Source organism: Leptonotus elevatus, chromosome 2 (assembly GCF_054856555.1).
Source record: "Leptonotus elevatus isolate MCC_2025b chromosome 2, RoL_Lele_1.0, whole genome shotgun sequence".
Lineage (NCBI taxonomy): Eukaryota > Metazoa > Chordata > Actinopteri > Syngnathiformes > Syngnathidae > Leptonotus > Leptonotus elevatus.
In genome coordinates this window covers 24829512-24847574 of record NC_141240.1, presented here as the reverse complement: position 1 = coordinate 24847574, position 18063 = coordinate 24829512, and the positions used below count along the sequence as shown (strand labels likewise).

The 18063-nt window shown below is 39.2% G+C and overlaps 1 protein-coding gene and 1 long non-coding RNA gene across 2 annotated transcripts; one reads left to right on the top strand and one right to left on the bottom strand.

The window, feature by feature from the left end:
- Positions 1–8185: 8185 nt before the first annotated feature.
- zgpat (zinc finger, CCCH-type with G patch domain) lies at positions 8186–17793 on the bottom strand. The gene is made up of 7 exons (XM_086070215.1): positions 17661–17793; positions 16157–16811; positions 15356–15489; positions 14466–14624; positions 13454–13573; positions 11202–11619; positions 8186–8532 (listed from the first exon to the last, which is right to left on the bottom strand). Exons 2-7 carry the CDS (start codon positions 16753–16755, stop codon positions 8394–8396), a joined length of 1569 nt encoding a protein of 522 aa, XP_085926341.1. The 5' UTR covers positions 16756–16811; positions 17661–17793; the 3' UTR covers positions 8186–8393.
- On the top strand, positions 9824–15247 carry LOC147179323 (uncharacterized). Its single transcript, XR_015094260.1, has 2 exons — positions 9824–9990; positions 14152–15247. It is a non-coding gene; the product is annotated as an uncharacterized LOC147179323 (long non-coding RNA).
- Positions 17794–18063: the final 270 nt, after the last annotated feature.

The following is an 18063-nucleotide window of genomic DNA, read 5'->3' as shown; positions in this document are numbered from 1 at the left end:
ATTTTTATTTTTTAGGGGGCTTTTTAGCCTTTAATTGACAGGACAGCTGAAGAGTTGATATGAATTATTAACGGAACTTTTGCAAAAATAAAAAAAAATCAGGGGGGAGGGAGGGAGGCGGAGGGGGGAGAGAAAAGCCTTGTTAGCAGTTAACTTAACTCATCGGTTAGATTTGTTTCGATCGTTTTCATTTGACCCATCACAGACCTTGCGATAAATAAAGAGGAATGTTGCAGTAGTACGCTGTAGATGTGATGAAATAAAAACATGGATGAGTTTTTCTCACGTTGTGATTATTGCAGATTTACAACATTGAAGCAGTTTTCCTTTCACTCTGAATCTACACAGGGTGAGAACTTTACAAGAAAGGATGTATGAAGAACACCTTTTGAGATTGAAAGTGAATAAAAGCCTCCAAAAGTCAGCTCCAGATGAAAAATACCACCCATCATAACTCAACACTGGCAGACACTATACCAAGATTGTTTTAAATATAAAACTGTCTGACAAAGAGCCAGGGATGAAGACAAAATGTGTTATTTACAAACCATTCTTAAGGACACGGACTCAATTGCAGGAAACACATAAGCTTGTGATTGGAGTGTTGAGTCTGTTATAGATTGACAGAAAATTAGTTTGTTGTCAAGTGCGTACTTAGAAATGTTGTGTTGTTGGCTCAAGTCTCACTTCAACCCTCTTCAACGTTACACGCTTTCACACACATCCGGACTCATACATTATTGTATTCTCAATGTCAATTACACCAGCTTGAGAATGGGGGAACTGATGTATTCCATAAATAACACATCTGATGGGGGGGGGAAAAAGAAGACATTATACAAAGCCATAGCCTCAAAGGTTTTCTATGCTGGTTTAAACACATCCATCCATCCATTTTCTTAACCGTCTTGTCCTCACAAGGGTTGCGGTACACCCTGAACTGGTTGGCAGCCACAGCCTAAATGGTAATATTTGTTCAAGGAAATTGTAATCATTTATTCCCAACACTTTTAAATTTGTAACATTTCTCTTGGATGCATTACATCTAGTACATGTACATGGATTTTTGTTAAAAAAATTTTGCCAATCAGATTTCAGCCTCTTTATGTTACCACGTCAGTCTAATCTGCCCAGAGCCTTCAGAATCAATTGAGCTGGCCAATTTAAATGAAACTGTATTAGAAATGAGATTTCCAATTCATCTTAATAATGTCAGCATTTTTGCGTCCTCTGATTGTCACGGAAAGCTAAGTTTGTCGAGGAGGACATCTGACAATCTGATTCAGATTATTTTTATGGTTGCATTTGTTATTATTATTATTGTTTTTCTTTATTTATTTAAAAAAAAATTAAAGAGCAAAAATCACACACAAACACAATTCAAACTTTCGAAAGCAGATCCGGAATAATGTGGATGCACTCAAATTTATCAGTAGTGCAACATAAAAAACATAAAACACTAACAATATGTTTGGTTCATGAGTCTGCTGAGTCTGGTGAAAGAAAGGCTGCTTTAGCGTGCTGTTCTCGGCTCTGTTGCGATAACGCTTGCCAGAAGGCAGCAGCTGGAACCGAGCGCGGTTGAAGTGGCTGGGTCCTCAATCGTTGTCTGGGTCTTGCCGATGCACCGACTGGTGTCCATGTCCTGTATGCAGAGGAGCTCACAGCCGCTGCTCTCCCGACAACCGGATCGCTGGATTTTTTTCCGCAGCTGTGAACAGTACAGTTCCCACACCGCGCTGAGATGCGTCACGTTAGGACGCCGTGTCCCAGTCGAAAGCAATAGACTCCGTGCCAAACGTCCTCAGCCTTCTCAAGTGGAAGAGACGTTGTTGAGCCTTCTTCGCCACCTGATCAGCATGAGTACCCAATTACAGATCTTCTGTGATGCTAAAACCCAAGAACCTAAACTGGCTCACCCTCTCCTACTTGCATCAATGTTGGCCAGAAAGTCCACTACCAAATCTTTGATCTCCTCCTGGTGGTATTAGGTTAGGTTAAACCCCAATGAAGGCCAATGAGTGCCATTCAAGTCACCACCGGTGTTGTGGCCGCGACATGCGCCAAACATGCGGATCAGCACACTGATTGGCAAGTGTAAGCTCGGTGAGTAAGTGCTGTCTCCAAGAGTGAAACAACAATCCAGGTTTTTAATTTCTTTTGGGGTTTGGGCTCAACAAGTAGCCACTTGGCGCTCCCGAGCTCAGTGGTGAGAGCAATGAAAGCCATTTTTGCATTGGCACACGGCGGGGGTGAATAATGGCAAGCTCAAAATGAAGCCGCTTTTGTAGATGCTTCTTAGCTTTGCATAAGTTGACGGGGTTAAATGGGAAACATTCATTAAAAAGAAAAGAAAAAAAAAATACTGCTACGTGCCAGCGCTGAAGGTATTGCATTATGCATTAGTCAAAAGGCCACCTGCTATTAAAAGTATTAACACACAACTAATTAATTTTAGGGCGCTCTTATAATTGAAAAGCTCCACAATCCTCACGATAAGATCACAGTCAGTTAACTTATTTCTGATCACAGTTTGTGTTTTATTTTTATTTTTATCTAAAGCACTATAATGTGTTTTATTAAACATGACATTAATTAGGCACAGGTTAATTGTGACATATTAAGAAGGTTTCTGGAGTTGTTGTTTTTTCCCCCATGAGACATTTAACCAAACATACAGCTCTGTACATAATTACACAGGCTTGTTGATCCTAATTATTATTATTATTTTTTAGTTTACCAAAATAAATAAGATAATCTCCTTCCACAACATTCATTGTGATACGCGAGAGGAGGCATCAGGATGAGTCTGTACTCAACTCAATGCTAAAAATCTGAAGTTTAACAATCAGGTATCATAAAACCCTTTTGACGTATTCCCCCGCAAATCTGTCGTGCCAGTATGGCAAGATAAGTGAATGCGACATGACATGCTAGTGATGCAAGCTTCAAAACAAAAGCAGTGCTGCGCAACCTTGCAGAACCGCAGACTTTCAGGTTTGTAGATTTCATTACAAAACAGCTCGCTTGTCAGTAGAATGTCACCAATTTCCTTTTCTTTCTTTGTTCCTTTGCATTTTTGAAGGCCAGACTTTTTGAATAGGATATGAAATTGAATGTTGATATTTCCCTTTCAATATTTAGCAAAGCTGTTCTAGATGATTCTATGAACAAGAATTTGACATGAAATGAATTTGTCAAGTGAATACCTGGAAGCGGTGTTGTTGGCGTATCTTCAACCCTCTTCAGCTTTTCACACACATACTGACTCACATCTTAATTGTATTTTCAATGTCAATTAGTAATTACACCACCCTGAGCATGCAAAAGGAGGAACTTATTCCAAAAATAACACGTCTGATGATCACAGCCACCAAGATTTTCTATACTGGCATAAACACTGTCAAAAGCATTTCCTTTTAAAAGCAACCTTTAATGGAAATATTTGCTCAATGAAATTGTAATCATTTGTTTCCAACAGTTTATTCTCTTGAATTTTGAATTGAAAGGGGATAGTGCAATTTAATAAAACACATGGAAATTCACAAGTTAAAAAAGCCAGAATTAAAACTCTTCAATTTGTGCTACTTCCAGAACATGTATGTTGATATTTGATTTCTATTTGTTTTATTCATGTATTTATTTCAGCCTCTATTTGTTTCCATGTCAATCTAATCTGCCCATGGCCTCCAGAATCAATGTCAGTAGAATGTCACCAATTTCCTTTTCTTTCTTTTTTCTTTCACTTTTTGAAGGCGACACTTTTTGAATAGGGTGTGAAATTGAATGCATGAAATATATTTGATATGTTGATATTTTCCTTTCAATCTTTAACAAAGATGTTTTTGTATGACCAAAAAGTGGTGGTGCACCAACCACTAAAAAAGATGACAAAAAAATCATGTGTGATTAATGATAAAACTTCAAAATGATCCATTCTTATACTGTAGCTTTCTGTCCTAGTGGTGTTGTCACTTCATTTTATAGACTCGGGTTACCCTGAGTCACTCACTAAAGTGGTACGGTTCACTTGAGTCCCTTGTGTCAGTGAAAGTCTGTTCAGGTCAACGCATTTGTGCATAAATTCAGCAACACTTTCTGTCATGAACAGTTCAAGAGGTAAAGACATGAAAGCAAGACTCAGGGTGAAAGAGAGTTCTAAAAACTGTTTAATAAGCAGGTTGCTTTCTTGGAGTGGTCAGCAAAAAGGTATCAAATATGTGAGTCAAAAAGGCAAGGTCAATCAGGGTCAGCGCTTTGTTGAGTCAATAGCATGAACACAAATGCTAGAATGTGACAGTAAGGTACAATGAATTGGTGATGAGACACGAGGTTATTTGCATGAGCTAATCAGCAGTGACAAGACACAGGTGTGGGACAGCGCAATCAGTAGCAGGTGAGAAAAAACAGGGGCGGGGGGGATCGAGGAAACACCAGATGTCACATACTAGTAAAGGTAATCTATCTATCTATCTATCTATTAGGGGTGGGAATCTTTGAATGTCTCGTGATTCGATTCCGATTTTTGGGTCTGCGATTCGATTCCGATTTTTGGGCCTGCGATTCGATTCAGAATCAATTTTCGATTGAGAACGCTTTTTGATTCGAAATTATTTGATTGCCAATGATTTTTGCTTCAATCTATAGATGTGCAAGGAATTGTAATGATCTACTCCAGTCTGACTCGCTAATGCTAATTAGCGCGCTACTCGCGGCACTTTTATCGCTCAAAAGAATGGCTCCACGCTGAAAAAAAAAAACAACTAACATTGGAATAACTTGATCGTGACTTTTTCTGTGGCTACAACTTAACAGTGTATTCGACCGCGTGGAACCACACTGCCCCTCAGTGGCCAAACCGGGTACAACATGAACAGCGCTCCAAATAAAGGCACACACAGACAACGGCAAGACAGTATAAAATCATTTAAATAAAATTGATTTTGGGACATTTAAAATCGATTCTGAATCGTAATAAATGAGAATCGCGATTCTTATGAGAATCGATTTTTTGGGCACACCCTTTCTATCTATCTTTCTATCTAAACAAGGCTTTGACTAAGTATTTTATTCCCAGCACACACATCAGCATGCTGCTCTTCCACGCACGCGAACCCCCCCCCCCCCCCCCGAAACAGATTCTATTCAACGGCGTGTGGCGTTTACACTTGAACGACCGCCACGGTGACCTTCCGTCTGTCCTCAGCCAGCAAACTATTGTATTGTATTTCCACTTACTCAGCAGAGAAGCTATTGATTATTTTTGTGAAAATACAGGCGGCAGACAATGGCAATTATGCAAAAATATGGAAACACAGCACTTAACAAGGTGAGATAGTCGAGGCACTGCAAAGTTCTTCATTGATTTTGGCACATCATCTATAGTATGCCTAATGATAGCCTGAAATACTATTAAACAGCATATATAGCTAATAAGAGTACCAAATTAACTGAATGAATTAAAAGTGTGCTTTTAGGCATTTTTACCGCTATGCACACACAAGGACATTTTGGGAAAACCCTCCATAACTTTTTTTTTTTCTTGCTGAAAAACAATATAACTATTGTATGATTCCCTAATACATTTCCCTCTTCATATTTGGATTTACAGTAAGCATCCCTGCAGGAAATCCAGATGTACTTAAATTATGTTTATTGCTTGCAATACTTGAAAATGCAATGTTGCAATGACAACTAGTAAAAGGAAAATGTTGTCAGTGATTACAAGTCTTTTTTTTAATTATGATTTAAACTAAAAGCAGCACTTTCTTTTTTCTTCCAAATTGGAGGCACACCCCATACCACGAATGGTATCACTCCTTTGCAGAGAGGTTTGTTTAATTGAAGAATGAAAATTGTGCTTAGGTGCGAATGGTTGTTAGTCCATCAGATATGTGCCATGCCTGGCAACTGGTCTTGGGTGTTGCGTGGCCAAAGTCAATTATAGACGGAAGCTCACCTGTGACCCTAATTGAGGAAGTGCTATTGAAAATGGATGGATGGATGTTTTGCTCACGTAGGACCTGTTTTCAGTTGAGTGACGATTATTTTTTCTTCTTACTCGCGCGAGAAATATGCAAACTGATAAAGTAGGGAAATTATTTTTTGTGCAGTATTCTTCTTGTTTCATTTTGGCACTGCATACAGCATATGAAGTCAATATTTGTTTTCGTTTGATTTTTTATATATTATACTTCCGAGTTTAATCAGTACGTTACCATTCTTTTTTTCACAAGTTTTTGGACTTCTGCACAATGTTTTTTTTTTCTCCCCCACCTGTGCTTATATAGAGCACAAGTAGACAGCTCGATCTGTCACAAACATTCATAGGCTAACCCTTTGGCGCAAGCGCCTTTGTCTAAACAGCTTCTGGTGAATTCCCGAGTAAAACATCTGTCAAGGTGGCCTCCAAATCAATTGGGCCATCACACCTCCTTAATCACATAATCCAGGCCCCGATAAATGCTGATTGGCGGCCAAGGCTTTCCTAATGGGGCGCTCTCAATCCATATGCGGGGCGCATGTCTGCAGAAGGTGTGCAGAGCATACAGACACACACACACACACATGCACGGTCCAATCTGGCTTGCAAGCAAAAGCCTCAGAGAGATGAGATGACTTAAAGCATGGTGCACAGAGCCCCCCAACCCCCCCCCCCCCCCCCCCCCCCTCGGGATATCATTATATCAATACGCGCTGTACTGTGCCACCTTCCATGGTCTGTCAAAGTCTTTCCTTCAGCGTTGAAATACAACCCATCCGTCTTTGTTTTTCCTCTCTAAAACGTCACTCTAGCTGACTACAAAAATGTCATGTTTGAGTTTGGGTTTTAGTTCCTGTCGATAGGTATGCGCTCAGATCATAAAGGGATGACAATATAATCCCGTATGTCCATGTGGTCCCACCGTCCCAGATACAGAAACTAATTGGCTGCCGCCTCATGTCCATGATATCGACCTTACTTGGCTGCAGTGGGGGCAGGTGGTGTTTGAAATAGGTGAAGCGCGGCAGCATAAATTAAATCGCATTCCCCCGGTTAATTACCCGTTAGCAACCAGTGCCCAAGTTAGCAACGCAGTTTTACCAAACAGAAATGACAGCTTCAGTAGCAAATGGAAATAATTGGACTTAAAACATGGACAACATTGTTGGTATCTTTCCGTTAAAGAAAGAAAAACCTACAATGGAATTGGAATTGGTCCAAATGCACATTGATGAAGCTTCTGGGAGGAAGTCTGTTGGACAGTCGACAATCTGGAGCTTTTTTTGGCAAATCGCATCAGATGCAAAAGTCAAGAAAACAAACCACTGTACCAGAATGTCTTGAATCAAGTACATGAAATCTCCGCAGTATCAAGGCACTGTGGAGTGAAATGTGCTTCCCAGTGCCAGTACTCTTAGTCTTAGTCACGGGTCTCTCGGCAGGATAATGACCTTTAACACCCAAGAATGGATAAGCACAATAACATCGGACTATTCTGAAGAGACCTGGATTGTATTGAAAAAATGTGGGAAGAAGCTTTTTTTTTTTTGTGGTCCAGACCATTTTTATATCCTGTACTGCAGCTGTTGAATCACAAGAAAACAATGCGTGCTTCTCATTAGTTATTTATTTAGGTTAATTGACAGGCAAGTGGGAACGTTCCTCAGTGCGTATTTTATTTTCATCCTCCAATAATTCTTACTATTAACTCAGTGAGCATGCCAACCTAAATGGACATGAAATGACCTTTTAAAAAACATAATGTCCAATATTTGTCACAAAAATCCAAAAGCACTGAAAGCCTTGACACACTCAAGTCTAATTGGCCTAAAATATATATTTTTTTCCCCTTCAGTGTAGATTATGACCACTTGCTACTTAAACTGAGCACATTAGTCAGAAAGTAAAATGCTTTCTCTTTTACCGCCAATGAGAAAGCTAAAACAATACGGGCAAACCACCAGACTTTCTACATTTGCATTTACAAATGTTTTGTATTTGTGAGTTACAGCTACAGATGCGAACAGATCTTTCCAACTGGTCAGGAATTATTTATAAAATCGTGTGTTGCACTTGTACTGTAAAATTGAAACTGGGAGCCAACATTAAAAATAAAACAATTCCATTTTTTTTAAACAATCCCAACATCCAGACGGAGGGAGCTGCTTTGCACCGAGAAAGGAAAACACACATACAGCAAGATTCTCCAAATTCAGTTTTTAGTGAAGAGAAATAAAAAGTCATTACAAACAAAAATGAACGACTGATATTTTCTGCACAGACCAAATTTAAACAAAAAGTGATTTCAAGTAAACAAGTCAAATAACTAGCACTCATTTTGTTGTCTGCCATGTGTGAGTGTTTGCTTTTCAATACAAGTAAAAAAAAAAAGAAGAAGTTAAAAGAGAGCTTAGAACTCGGTCATCTTCTTGTGTGTGTTGGCCTTGTTTTGTTCTCTCTGGATGGACAGCTCCTGGGCCTTCTGCTGGGCTAGCAGCCGACGAGCGGCCGACAGCTTCTGTTCCAGCTGCTTCACTCTGGACGCGCCCCTTTTTTTGTTTTTTTTATGACACAGACAACAAACAGATTAGGAGGTGGGGAGAGACGTGCCGGTTTTCGGGCTGCACTCTCCCCGATGAGTTGGCCGCAAACACAAAGTCTCACCTTGAATCTCTGCATCTCATTTCCACGTTTACCACAGACCTGAATTCCAATGACTCATCACTTCAAAACAACAAGTGGGATGGATGCCTTACTTTGGGGATGAGCGTAATAATCGATCAGTCATCAGCCAATAGCGTCGTGAGCCAACTGAGGCCAAATGGAGCTTGTTAAATAATAATAATTATAATAATAATAATTTCAAGTTTGTTAAATCACTTGTATTTGTCAGGGATAAGAATTTTGTTTGCAATGTTTTTTATGTCAAATCTGCTGTAACTGGACTAAATTGGGATGGGCAAGATACCAGCCTTATTTTAACTCATTCACTGCCATTGACGGCTATTGACATCAAAAATGCATTTGAATTATTTCTATTAGTTTAACATTTTTTTCCACTTTTGTAATAAGAGTATGAAAACCTAGAATTGTTTTTTTTTACATTTAAAACAGATATAAAATGTGTGATTATTTGTGAGTTAACTATTAAAGTCATGCGATTAATTAAAATTAAAAAATGTAATCGTAATTAATCGCATGACTTCACTAGTTAACTCACAATTAATCACAAATGTTATATCTGTTCTAAATGTACAATAAAAAAATCTAGGTTTTCATACTCTTGTTGACAAAAGTAGAAAAAAAATGTTAAACTAATAGAAATAGTTCAAATGAATTTTTGACGTCTATAGCCGTCAATGGCAGTGAATGAGTTAAGGTACCGGTACTCTTGAGGTGGATGATTCCAGTATCGTCCGCCCTCTTGTGGCCATTTTATGATCAGGAACTAGAAATTAAAAATTAGAGGAATAGAAAGTTGCCATTAATTTACATTTTAGGAAAAATACTATATTGGAATGTATACATATTTCTTTTAAATAATCTGTCAATTTGGGGGGGAATTTTATGTAGTAGGGATGCACGGAAAGGAAAAATGGTTGGCCGAAAAACGAAAAGCCACAAAAAAATGATGCAAATTTTTACTATCATTGCATTTATTATAATATTATTATAACATATTTATTTAGCACTGGCATTTTAACCAAGCACAACATACATTTAAATGTGCCCCCACCGCAGACATGTTGGCTAATGGTACATTAAACACCAAACGAGGTTTGAGCATTTTCTGGCGGTGCGATTGCACTTTATAGTCAATGTAGTTCGCACAGGCGGGCACGGATGCGTGCGGGCGGGACAAGATGCGGCGCACTTACAATCGGCACATTCACATATTCAGCAACATTTAAAAATAAATAAATACATTTGTTCGCATCGGCTTCGGGAACGGACTGCAAAGTCTCACTTGGCGTACTGAACAGGTCTGTCGCTACCCGGAGATAGCGGTAAGTGTTTCCGTGTTTAAAACGGTTGATAGCAATAGTGCTAGCATTAGCTAAAGTATTTAGCACGGCCATCGGGATGCCGGTGAAAAAAGTGGAAGCGTGAGGGGGGCTCTTATAAAGGAAGGCGCAACAGGAGAAAGAATGGCTCACCTGTACTGCAGTACAAGGTAGTTCTATCTTTTTTTCGTCCCTCTTAAATGTTGTACACCAAGCGGCGCCCCTCTCCTCCGGAGTGCGCAATAACCCCGGGAGCTGCTGCGACCGACCAGTGCAAACGCCAGCGAGAAGAAACAGCGGACACTCAACCCCGCGTTCGCTGTTTAATTCAAACAGACGCTTGCTTGCAGCGTTTTTTTTGCTTGCGTCACCACAACCTATTTCGGCCATATTCTTTCGGCTTTAATTTTATTTCGGCCGAAAATTTTCGGTGGCCGAATATTCGGTGCATCACTAGTATTTGGTATCGATACCAGTGAGTACTCAAAATTTGAGTATCTTATCTGTCTAAAAATTTGGTATCAAACATCCCTAGTAATAAGTACATTTCTACAATGTAAGCTTTAAAGAGGAAGTCAAGTCAAAATGTAATGTCTCATGTAGCCTCACTGGCTTGTGAACATCACATGACAAATCCCAGAAAACAGGTGGGCTGTGATTGGTCGTCACCTAACCAAGCTCGTAACTGAATCATAATTAGTTTACATTTGTGAATTTTCTGCTGTCAGTTAGAAATCACGTCAAGTTTTTGGAATAAAGTTTTGGAAACTAAAATGTTTTTTTTTTTTCCTAATCTGATTAATCAACTGACACATAAGACCACAGGACGTACAGAAACTGTTTTTGCAATTTTGTTGTCACTTTACTTTCACTGGACTTGTGAAGCTTCACTACTGCATCAAATGCATTCACTCCCTTAGCACCTTAGGTGAGAAACAAGAAATTGGGCACAAAAAAAATGCATGAAAAACCTAAAAAGTTGCTGCTGCCATTTAGCAGTGAAGCTCACTTTTATGTCACACTTTTGCTCACAACAGTTTTTTATTTTTTACTAAACGAATGAGAGAGAACCCATAAGATAGGGCACTCTTAAGTCAATGTACCGATGTATTACATTATGGCAAGAGGAAGGCACCAAATTAGAAAATTGCCAAATCCAACTTTTCACATTGCTGAAATGTTCATTGTAAATCACGATGGAAATGAACACTGACCTGCCCGTTTGCCTGCTGAGAGCCTGGGTCAGATTCTGGATCTCCCTCTCAGTCTGTGACACCTTCTCTGCGACCTGGAACGACTTCACATTCAGACTCCTCTTAGTGCGCTTGCCCCCTTTGTAGGCCTCCACCCCGGAGAGTGCGGATGACCCAGCGGCCGTTGCCGCCCCCTCCTCGGCAGCATCGCGCTCCATGGCGCCGAGCTTGTTGTTGAGAAAGTCAAAGACGGTACGGCGCTCTCCGTTGGCCATCCTCGGCTTCCGCCGGCGCTTAGGCCGGCCCGTTTTCACGCCGTCATTTGGCTTGCTCTGAGCGCGTCGCAGGGTTAACTCAGCACACTGGTCCAGTGATTTGCCTTTGGGTACGAGCACCGCCATGACGGGCTCCACTCGGCCCTCCTGCGTTTTTCCCAAACCTGAGGCAACAAAAGAGACAAACTTGTTGTGGAAGTTGGCTTTATGGTCTCGATCAGTATTCACGTCTCCTTCAACGCATCGTGACGCTCCAAACATTAATCTTGTTCCCATTTAGAGTCAGGTAGATGATAAAGCAGGGTACTGTTTTAGGCGTGGCTCTTTTGTGATTGATACGTTGCAACCCCAGCGACGTGGTAATGCATATCAATGGCATGGAGAGCAGAAAAATATCCAAAGCCCATGTCTTCTCAAAACCTCTGACCCTGTCATGTTTTTCAGTTTCAAATTGTTAGCTCACCCCGTCAGGAAAACATCAAGGTGGAAACATTCCAAACAAAGAACGGGTTGTAATTCACATTTCTGGCTCTAATCAGATACATGGCCTCCTTTACTTTGTCTTGGTAACGCTACCTTCCATTTCAGGTCAATATATCAGAGAAAAAGAAGCAAGCTGATGCCTCATATCATGACTTTGACCTTTAATGAGTTGCAATGGCAGCTGCTTGTTTGTAGACAAATGTAGCATGCATGATATTGGCTTGTGTCATAAATCTATTTACAATTTTATTACATTAACTAGCAAGCTGAATATATTTGTCCACTATTGCCTAACTTGTCAAAAAAATTCAAACAAAAGCAAACCTATGATTAATTGAGTTTTAAAACAGTTTATCTCATGAAAAATATGAATAATCTCTTCTAGGGGTGTGAATTGCCTAGCACCCGGCTAATCTATAAATTGATTATTGCGAATTTTTTTGGGGGGTCAAATTTAGAAAATATTAATCAGTAAACTTGTACACTAAGATTTGTATGAATATTTAATTATTTATCTGAAAATTCTGGCTTATAACGGAGCCACTGCATTTAACAAACAGGTTTCCTTTTTTAACAGCACTGAAATAAAATATTAATGATTAATGTTCCATTAATATATCTTTTTTTTCCATGCGTAATGTGTGAATCATAACCCTAAGATGTTTTGTTGAATATTCCCATAAAAAAATGATGTTTGTTTAAAAATCAATTCGGCCGCATATCGAATCGATTCGAGAATTGCGCGCTGTAATATCGCGATATATCACCGAATTGATTTTTTCTAACACCCCTAATCTCTTCTAAAGTCAAACTGTCTCAATACAAAAAAAAATGTCGAAGACAGTGTTGTGATATGAGCAAGTCCTAAGTAATGTGTAATGTGAAGATCAGTGTGACTTTGTTTTTCAAACATTCTTAAGTGTCACTCAAGTGCAAAAAAAAAAGTTCACCATCACATATACGGTGATAACAAAGTATTACGTCGCTCTACGTGTCTAACATCCACGTTTTGAGCTGTGGAAATTTTTAAAAGACCTTCCAATAAGGAGAATATGATTTGATCGTTTCCATGGCAGTAACCTTGGATCGGCTGCTTTAGTAATGTTGGCTGACCATCCCTCATGTTATATCAATAAAATGGTCTTTTTTTTTTTTTGACATATACATTGATTGGCTCCTTTAGCTTGTGGCCATGATGCTTTCGGTTAACACAAAACACACTAGGGTTTACCCAGAAACAGAAATCTCATTCCTAATGTAATGCAGAAATCTGTGTTCCATGCTTCAGTGAGCCAGCATGTGCAAAATCGGGAGCGTGAAACAAAAACTTCCAAATTGAATTCAGCTTCTTCAGTCTGACCGTGACATGTCAAAGGGCCTTTTTTCTGTGGATATAAAAACATGACAATCTCCCTCTTAGTGTAATTTATTGTGAGTCAACCACTCGTACGAGCATCTCACCAACACAGCAAAATGTATTCAAAATAGAAACGACTCAAGTCCATTTTCACCCACCTTTGCCATATTCATAGCCCATCTTGAGCATGAGCTTGGATCCGATGCCTCTTGTGTGAACCTCCCAACCGCCAAAAACGGAAGTGCTGCTTGCAGTCGATTCGCCAATAGGCTCCAAAACTGCAGGGGAAGAAATTTCAAACACAAAACATGGAGTTAGAATAGCTAACAAAAGTAGTTTTATGATGATATAAATTCAAACGAGCCATTGTTCGCCGGAATATGGCAGCAGGCAGAAATTGTTCCTTTGTTTATTTTGGTAGGGAACAAATGACATAAATCAAGGGGGGAAAATATGGGTTTTTAATGTTATTTTTGATGTTTTGTTTTGTAAGTGACAATGATGATATCGATGGATTTTCTTGTCCAGTATTTGAGTATCTTGAGTGTTTGTTTGTAGCGTGACACCGGGGCTTTCGTTCTCGTCTTATTATCATGTGACCAACATGATCTATAATAAAGTACTTGGAGTGAGACAAAAATGATTGCATTCATGTATGTTTTTGCTCTATCCATCGTATGCGAGTTTCTGATAGCTCTGAAGTTGACTATACTGTACTTTAAGCTACAATTTATTTGCTTAATGTATTTTTTAATTTTACGCATGATCACATACAATGCCTCGGAATTGTATTTGAACTGTTTTAATTATTTCCATGTTTATAGTCAATTTATTTTCTTTTTTTTTAAATTGACAGGACAGCTGAAGAGTAGATAGGAAACAGGAGAGAGAGAGAGAGAGAATGACCTGCAGGAAAGGACCGCACAGCCCGGGAATCGAACCAGGGTCGCCTGCTCCGAGGACGAGCCTCTACACATGGTGCGGGTGCTCAACGCAGTGAGCTAACCATCAACCCCCTGGTCACTTGCAGTTTCTTTTATTTGCAAAAAAAATATACCAGTACTGAAAGCTACTGAATCAAGATATGCTTGACAGTCATCCAAAATGTCGAGTAAATACACCTGCTTTCTATTTCACCGCCCCAAAAAAGTCTTGCTTCACATCTGATACCTGTAGCGTAAGCCGCGTCATCTTCAGCATCGCCCGGGTCCGAGTCAGAGGAGAGGGGGTCGTCTTCTCTGAGTGGAGTGATGATGCAGTCGGCTTCAACAACAGCATCTTTTAGCAGCAGGGAGTCAAACTTAACAGTGTAGAAGCCATTATCGATATCTAAATGAGAGAAGAAAAAAAATGGGGCAGATCATTCTGAAGTTGGTCTTTGGAAGACAGGCGGATTCTGTTCAAATGTAGAAATTGCTGTTCTCTAACAAGAAGCTGACCTGCACAAATCACAGCAAGTTTGATCCACAAATCAACCAATAAATGTCCGGTTTCAATTAGAATTGGTATTTAAACGGTGAACTTCATCGTGCTGATCACATTTTGACATCAAGTGACCACAATGGCACCTAACAATTGCTCAGCAGTAAATCAATATTGTAAGCCTTCAAACTGGATGTTCTCAGATAGCGTCACAGAGTTAAATCATATGGTTACAAAAAGTTACAAAAAGGCATCAAAGTGGACATCCTCAGAAATGTTCATGAATCCAAAACCCATTGGAAATGTTACCAGTCAGCTCCTTGTCGAGGAACAGCAAGTTTTGCAAAAGATACTGAAACATTGAACAGTTGGACATGCGCGTAAAACGTTTACAGGTCAACTCAAGTTCGAGTGAATTTTAGGTTCACCTGGAAATTTCCCACAGAAGTCAAATATCTCACAAACGTTTTGTAATTAATACATACGTACAAAAAAAAGCCACTATGAATAAAGATATACTGCACATAAGACCCCTGTAATTGTGTCAATCAAAACCAAGCACTATAATTTTTTCCCCAATGTCATTGGGTTGTGCAACTGTAAGTTTTAACTTGCAAACTCTCAAACGAGGCCAGCACCTGTGATTCTGGCCGGGTACCAGATGCCATCCTCATGCCGAGTCAAGCAGGGCGAGCCTTCTTCAAGGTTACTGAGGTCACAGTCCAGGAAGTCTCTCAGCTCCGACACGTATACCACTTCACCATGGGAAAACCTTTGCGTAATGTGAACAGACAAACAAGGTAGGGATTCTATTGCTGTGAAATAAAACAAACACAATGGCTAATTCACAGTCATGTCTCTCTACTGAAAATGAAAATAAAAACAACATATTGAAATATTAATTGTAGCTCTTCATATTTGGCAAGTTAAACTTAGGCCAAAGTAGGACACAATAGTATTTTGTTTTAGATATGTATAGCATTATTATTTGGTGTAGAAAATGCTATATAAGTTCAGTGCATTTACCATTTAAGTAGTTTAAAAAAAATACTATAATTTTCTGAGGTAATAATGAATTATGTGTGTTTATAGTCACCTAACTGATTTATAAGCATTATAATTATAATGATGTTGCAGTATATTACTGAGCCAATTGGAATTCTATTTTAATCATCATCATCACTGTTGGGAGTGCAGCTGATGTGATCATAATGACAATATGGCTTTGCTTCCACCTGCTGGACAATATTTTGAAACAAAATTGTAAAAAATATATATATATATATATGTGTGTATATATAATGGCGTAAAAAACAGGGGGGGGGGGGGGGAATCATACATCCACACATTTTCAGTGCTTCCTCAGCACACTGATAATTTAGCTAACAAATGCAAAAATACACAGTGATGAAGGTTGAGGTTATAAAAAAAAAAGTCACCTGCAGTTATCCTCGAAGCGACATTTATCCTCAAGATAGAATGGACATGGTTTCATGGACTTTTGTGTGGGATAAATGTACAAAACTCTAACTTGTCCCTCCTCTCCATCTGGTTTCTCTGCCCCGACCACCATGGCATTGTGGTACTCCAGGGTGCCCCACGACGTCCTGTAAGGCGCTCTTACTTTGGTGCCACTCAAAGTGTCTTCCTCCTCCCCCTCCTCTTCTTCACATTCATCTTCTACACAACTGTCAGTCTCCTGGTCCCGCTCCTTGGAATCACAGCCAGTCCCCGAAAACTCCCCGAGCTCAGTGTAGAAAGCGGCAAACTCGGAATTCAAATCGCTTTTTGTGTCAGTCGCAGGCGTTTGCGTGTTGGCCTGCACTCCGCTGGTGTCCTCCAGGGAAGCTAGAAGCAGACTCTTTCTGAAAGACAGCAGGCTGGCCTTGGTGAGTTCTATCAGCTGACACAGGTCCTCTTTCAGTTTGAGCAGGTCACACTGCTGGGAGGGATCCAGGCCAGCAGCCAGAGTGGCATCCACTTGCTGCAGCTGGGCTTCATACGTAGAGATGGCGCCCTCCAGAGTCTCCTCATCCATGGTGTCACTCCACGATGGGCAGAATGCGAATGACCGGCATACAGACGCCGGGGAAACTGTGCAAGGGAAATGCAGAATTTAAAGGGAAATGCAGTTAAACTACTGAATCACTTTTGATTAATAACCACAAAACCGTAACATCGGCGAGTTCCTTCCATTTTATAAACCACTTGTTTCTCTTTATTTTTATACAAGAATTTGAAATAACATATTTATTTTTTTAACTTGACTTTTAAAAACATTTGTGGTGGTCTGAATTAAGGGATTCAGGCCAAACCTTGAAGAAAAATCAACATCCACTATACCCTTGCAAAAACAACAAACCTTCGCCTCTCCGGGGATGAAGCGCTATAGAAAATGGATGGATGATAACAATAACAATATTAACACATACATACACATTACACACATACATGCATACAAAGATACATACTAGGGATATAACAAAAAACTTTGAATTTGAATCGGAAAATCGGTATTGATTTATGATATAAGATTTAAGTGTATCGAATTGCACCGTTTCACTTAAAAGTATATCAAGTAACGTATTGGATCGTTTTGTTTTTTATAATTTATATATATATATGTATATATATAAGAATGGAATTGTTCCTATTTGAATTAACGGTCCTCTAATCGCACCAAAACAAACATTAAACATTATGCCAGGCTTTATGTTCACCAAATAAAATAGAATATAGAAACAACAAGCATTAATCAATTGCAACTTTAAAAAAAAAAAAAAAGCAGAACCTTTTTACTTAGAAATCAAATAACAGGATTTTATCAAATTCCATACATTATTGGCATGTCCAGCAGTAAGTAACATAGGAGCTAATGTAGCTCAAGTGTTAGCCGCTTTGGAGTTAACTCTCAGAAATGGTCATAATAGGAACTGGCATTACCTTCGTTACCTGGTTAACTGTCTGATAACAGTGCCTCGAAAGGAAGGGCGATAAACAAAATAATTCCCGACAACTGAGATACTGTACAAAAAACGAAGACAGTGAAGAAGTTGACCGGCTGTATAAAGTTTAAACTCGTGAATATGTTTTCCGCTCTATATTTTTCAAAGTAAAATCATAGGATGGATATAAAGCTGTAGAAATAGTTTTTCCCTTCACAAAAATATATTTATTCTTTTGATATAATATGAATTCATTCGTTTTAATTGTTTATTATATCTTAAATGGTATTCCTCATTTTCGATTTAAATTGAATCTACATTTAATTTTTAAGACTAATCAGAAGTAGTATATATATTTTTTACCATCTACGAAAGCAGCACATATTCGTCTAACATAAATT